Source organism: Lontra canadensis, unplaced genomic scaffold, assembly GCF_010015895.1.
Source record: "Lontra canadensis isolate GAN:19392208 unplaced genomic scaffold, GSC_riverotter_1.0 scaffold42, whole genome shotgun sequence".
NCBI classification, from domain to species: Eukaryota; Metazoa; Chordata; class Mammalia; order Carnivora; family Mustelidae; genus Lontra; species Lontra canadensis.
The window spans coordinates 6,905,483-6,911,482 of record NW_022631036.1 but is presented as its reverse complement, the minus strand read 5'-3'; the positions used below and the strand labels follow the sequence as shown (position 1 = coordinate 6,911,482).

Genomic DNA, 6,000 nt, shown 5'->3' with positions numbered 1-6,000 from the left:
GCATCGCCCCGCCCCTGGGGCGTGGCGTGACCCCTGCTTGGAGCTCGAGGGGGCGGGGTCACGGTGCGACGTGGCGGGATTAGTGCGCGTCCTTGAGTGACGTCAAGGCTGTACATAGAAGGCCTCGGTTGAGACCCGGTGTGATCCAGGTGATGCGGTCATTGCGACGGACTGTGCGGGCTTCTGAAGCTGTCGTCCGCCTTTAATTGGAACCCCGTGAAGCAACGGGTGTTAGTAGTGGTATTTACCATTACCTACACTTGTGTATTCCCGACGGGCTGCTATGCCTTTAAGAGCCTATATATAAACTGCTTAAAAAAAAAAAATTCAGACTTGTAATCACATTTTATCTAGTTCTAGCCTAAAAATTCACACCTGAGTAGGTTCAGTCCTTGCCCGTCAGAACAACCCATACCCCACATCTCCCTTTTGAAACTCACCCAAGTGAAACTAAAATACAACTGCTCCCTACCCCGCCCAAGAAATAAAAACACACGAGAAAGTTTGTTTAAAAGCAAGCTCAAGACACTTGACCAAATAAAGCGACGTAAAGAAGCTACTCGCAGGATGCCGCTTGCGGATGATGACAGTGATATTACTAATGCTCAAAACAACCTGACGGTCTGTGTATTTCGTGTGTACACAAGGAAGCAAATTTACAGAGGCTACTCCCAGGCTGCCAAGGTTTAGGGTGGAGAAGCCGGAAATTGTATCCAAGCCTGAGGTAGAAAGCTTTCGCTAGAATAGACTAATACCACACCGACGCGTACTGCTCTATATCATTGATGAAGATGTAATGGTGGAGCCAGGAAAGCCTTACATTTTTTGCTTTCGGATTTCCCCACGAATACGGGACCAAACCATTCACTTCCCTCTTAACAATAAAAATAGTAAAGTAATGGGCTGCCTTTCCAAATACTGTGAAAAAGAGACCGGGCATTTTTGTTTTTTCGGCTTGGAAAAAGAAATAAGATATTTAATTCAACCTAACCCTTTTGCTTTTCACATCTTTAAAAATACAGCCAACAAGGAATAAGAAATATTCGCTCGATAACGTTAAATTCACACACAAAAAAATGGGTATCCGTTGTCCCTAGGATCTCAAAGTTACTTTTTTTTTTTTTTTTTTTAATCATTTTAAGCAATATCACTTTAGCAATGAGGCCGGGACACAGTCGTTGGGAACGGAACTTATATTTAGAGTCTGTGAAGAGACTGAACCGCGGACCAAATTCAGACTAACGCCGGAACAGTGCGCATCCGTCTCCGGGAGGCCGCGAGGTTTTCCGGGAAGCTGGCCAATCATATTTCCGACGCAAACTCAGTGGCGGCATTTTCAACTATATGAACAGGCTGCAGTCCCGCCCTCACGTTCCTCTGTTTTGTGCGAAGGTAACCGATGGGGATCCGAACGGTGGCGGTTGAGCTGTTGGAACTGCTAGCGTCTGAGAGAAGCCTTTGGTGGTCGTCATCCTAATGAGCGGACGGCAAAGAACACTTTTTCAGACGTGGGGCTCAAGCATTTCTCGGTCCGCCGGAGCTCCGGGTTGCAACTCTGGACCTGAGCGGCCTCAGAGCCCTGGCATCTCTAGGGCACATTTTCCTCCCGCTGCAGAGGCTACCGAGGCTCAGCGGGAGTCAGACGATGATGTATTGCTGGTTGCAGTGTATGAGGCGGAGCGGCAGCTGAGTTTAGAGAATGGCGGTTTCTGCACCTCAGCGGGCTCCCTGTGGATTTACCCTACTAATTGCCCAGTGCGGGACTACCAGCTGCACATTGCTCGGACCTCTCTGTTCTGCAACACGCTGGTGTGTCTGCCTACCGGGTTGGGAAAGACCTTTATTGCCGCCGTGGTTATGTACAATTTCTACCGGTGGTTCCCTTCCGGTAAGGTGGTCTTCATGGCCCCCACGAAACCTTTGGTCACACAGCAGATCGAGGCTTGCTACAGAGTGATGGGTATTCCGCAGTCCCATATGGCCGAAATGACAGGTATCTTAGAAAATGGGTTAATTTGAAACTAAGGAGGGGGGGCTACTCGGGAAAGCACGCACTCTGGTGGAAATTGAGCTAAAGGAATTCCTAACCCAGGAGGAATAGTCAGATCACAGTATCCGTATTTTCCATTCTCTCTCTTAAAGCATTATCTATTTGTAGCAAGTTTGGCCCTCACAAAAAGGGTTGCTCTCCTCAATTTTCAGAGACTCTCCGTGATTTGTCGGAGTACTTTGAAGCGATTTGTATGTATACCCCATCAGAAGTGAACAGGAGGTTTTCTGACTTTCCTCCCCAGAAAGATTTCCCAGTTGAAGAATTTGCTTTTCTTCAGTTATTATGCCATGTTGTAGGAATTCTCTAAAGACAGTCTACTTGTGTCTCAGCATTAACACTGGGATTACAACAGAGCTTTAAAATTTAACATTTCAATGATTTGTTAAATTGTTCTTGTCTGAAGGCAGATTACCAAAACAGGACTGCATTCTGAAGTTAGGCCAGATTATTTATAGATATTTTAAAGGTAACAGTCCTGGTATTTAGAATGTAGGATGTCACTTTTGTTTACAGGATCTACTCAAGCTTTCACCAGGAAGGAAATATGGCACAGTAAGAGAGTCCTTTTTCTTACACCTCAAGTCATGGTAAATGATCTTTCTAGAGGAGCTTGTCCTGCTGCTGAAATAAAGTGTCTAGTTATCGATGAAGCTCATAAAGCTCTTGGAAACTATGCATATTGCCAGGTAATATTTCGTTTAAAAGTATTTTGTACTCTGAACATACGGTTAAAGAGTATTTTGGTGAATACTTATTAATGATGGTAGTTATTGTGTTATCATTATGAAAAAAACCTCACATTATTTCAGTGAAGAAAATCATTCATTCAAACCAGTGTCTCTGCTGCCTGGGTTTTTGTTTTTTGTTTTTTTTTTAATCCCTAACAAGACATTAGTGTCAAGTGTAGATGATGAAAGCCTAGTCATGGTTGAGGCAGTAATCTAAAATAGGGTATGGGTGGAGTTTTGGAACAAAGTTAATTATTCAAAAATTGGTAGTAGATATGCAGTGTCATTCTCTGGCAGCTAGGTAAAATCATACTTAACTGTCAAGAGTTGTTACCAAGATTGAATGAAATAATGTGTGTGATATACCTAACAGTGCCTTCTAGTTATGTACTACATAAATATGAATTATAAAGGTGAAGAGGTGGGATTGGCTGGAGAAGAACTTAAGGTCTAGGTCATGAAGGCACTTGCCTATTATGGCTAGCAGTTTGAATGCTCTTTGTAGGACATAGGGGATATGGGTGGTGGAGACTCATTTAAATATTTACCTGGGATGATACTTAAGATTTAAAAGAGATTAGAAGAGAGAGGGCTAAAAGCAGGGTGTACAGTGTGGGAGAGGAGAAATTTAGGATGACTCCTTCCCAGGTTTCTGACTTGGAAGACTGTGAGGATGTTGGTCCTCCTTGTCACAAACGGAGACTTATGGATGCACAGAAGATTTGGGGTATTGTAGAAAGATAACGAAGGTAGCTTTAGATTGCTGAGTTTGAAGTGTCTTTGAGGCATCTAGCTATAGATACCTAGCGGGCAGTGAATCTCAATGGAGCGTTCTGAGCTGAAGATACAGATTTGGAAATCATCAACATAGAGATGGTAGGTAGGTAAAACTATGAGCTGGTGATAACAGGGAAAGAGTAAGAATAGAAGGGAAAGTTGATTTTATTTAGTGCCAGAGAGGTGAATTTTACTGCCAGTTTGTGAATCTGTAGTTTCCCTGATTAAGGAACTTAAGTTTAAGTTAAGTTTATTGTATTATATCTCTGTGTTATCTTGCGGAGAATAGTTATCTTTCTTAAAATTGACTTTTTTTTTCGTTGTTAGTTCACAGCCTTTTTTTTTTAAATTTAACTTATAATGTATTATTTGCCTCAATGATACAGGTCTGTGAATCATTAGGCTTACACATTTCACAGCGCTCAACATAGCACATACCCTCCCCAATGTCCATAATCCAGCCAGCTACCCTATCCCTCTCCTCCTCCCCCCAGCAACCCTCAGTTTGTTTCCTGAGATTAAGAGTCTCTTGATTTTAGGCAGGAAATGGATGTATATACTTTTCATATCTTTCCAAGTTAAATTAATACCCAGTGTGTTAAGGTTTCTGCTTGAGTGTGGCATTTAAAAATTTTTATTTGAACTCTGCGAATTTATTTTATAGATTTAGTTTATATGTAGCAACTTTAACTCATTTATTTTCAAAACATTTTTAGCATTGAGTTTTTTTGTTTGTTTGTTTTTAAGGCAGGCTCCACATTGGTTGTGGAGTCCAGTGTGGGCCTTGAACTCACCACCTTGAGATCAAGACCTGAGCTGAGTTCAAGAGTCAGACACTCAACTGACTGAGCCACTGAGGCAGCTTACTTTTTTTTTTTTAAATTATAAGGCTTATGCTTTTATGAAGTACAGTAGAGGCATGCATTGATTTCACTAATTTTTCAGGCAGCCTTGAGTGTTTATGTACCTTGAATATTATAGATGTAGATTCCAATAGGCACACCAATCCCATGAAGAATGTAGCTTCCTGGGTTACAAACACAGCACCGTTTCCTCTTCTACAAAATGCATGAGAATCCCACTTGGATAAAAGTAACGTATTAGGGTTTGTCTTGCAGCAGTTTTTACTTAGAACAATTAGACTGTAAGTAAAATGTTCTATCTTAATATGTGTTCTATATCATTTTAAAAAGAAATTCCATAAATAATATTTTTTGAGATTGGTCAAGATTCAGTGTGAGTCTCGCTGAATTCATCCTTTACATGGGTTTAAATTACAACAGTTTTTAGGTAATCTGTTTTTACTATTTCCTATATTTAATGCAGAACTATAGGATTTTGAGAGCTATTACTGTAATTCAGTTTACTTAAGGGTCCTTTTCCCTTGTATTGGGGCCTCATGTGAAGATCATATAGGAATTTGGTGGAATATCTGATATTAATCATATAGATGTGGGTGTTGAATTCATATTCATATTGCAACATCTAGAATGATGCTTTGTTGTCACTGAGAAAATGTGTTAGAATTTAAAAGGAAAATTGGATTTTTAAAGTCTTTTCCTTGGGGCGCCTGGGTGGCTCAGTGGGTTAAAGCCTCTGCCTTCGGCTCAGGTCGTGGTCCCAGGGTCCTGGGATCGAGCCCTGCATCGGGCTGTCTGCTCAGCGGGGAGCCTGCTTCCCTTCCTCTCTCTGCTTGCCTCTCTGCCTACCTGTGATCTCTCTCTGTCAAATAAATAAATAAAATCTTTAAAAAAAAAAAAAGTATTTTCCTTAAACAATTTTTTTTTCCATTTTAGATCTAATTTCATACTGGTATTTTTTCCTATTTTTATATTTTATTATATTATATTATACATGATTATGTATTATATTTATATATATAAAATATATATTATAGTTCCATCCCTTAGACCATTAATACTCTGAATAAGAAATAATGATAATGGAACATATATAATAGCTTGTTTAACAGAAACACTGTTATCTTGTATTGGATAGATAAAATTAAATAACTTTCTCTTTTTTAAGGTTGTAAGAGAACTAGTCAAATATACAAATCACTTTAGAATCTTGGCTCTTAGTGCCACACCGGGTAGTGATATAAAGGTAAGTAAAATGTCTTTCCATTTCTTAACATTTAAGAAAAATAATAACTTTTGTACGGGCCCAGATCAGTTTGTCATTCTAGTATTTAGTTTGACATCAAGACTATAACATTTCTTACACATGCCTCTGTTTTCTTCTTTGGTTGGAGAAGATTTTCTACATTAATAGTTTTTATTTTTTTAATTAAGAAAAAAAATTTTTTTCACTAGTAGTTTTTAGATGTCAGTATACATAAGTAGTTTGTTAAAAGTACTAAATTTTGAAATAGTGTGTTTTTTATTTTATTCATTTATTTTTAAAGATTTTATTTATTAGAAAGTGTGAGAGCACAAAGCG

The 6,000-nt window shown here is 39.5% G+C and overlaps 1 protein-coding gene across 2 annotated transcripts in view; it reads left to right on the top strand.

The window, feature by feature from the left end:
* The first annotated feature begins 1,186 nt into the window (after positions 1-1,186).
* The window catches only part of FANCM (FA complementation group M), a 63,364-nt gene continuing 58,550 nt past the window's right edge, over positions 1,187-6,000 (top strand). For both annotated transcript variants that reach the window (XM_032871195.1, XM_032871196.1), the window contains exons 1-3: positions 1,187-1,993; positions 2,567-2,739; positions 5,587-5,664. In XM_032871195.1, the coding sequence (XP_032727086.1) occupies positions 1,477-1,993; positions 2,567-2,739; positions 5,587-5,664 (768 nt within the window). In that variant the 5' untranslated portion in view covers positions 1,187-1,476. The remainder of the gene's footprint in view (positions 1,994-2,566; positions 2,740-5,586; positions 5,665-6,000) is intronic.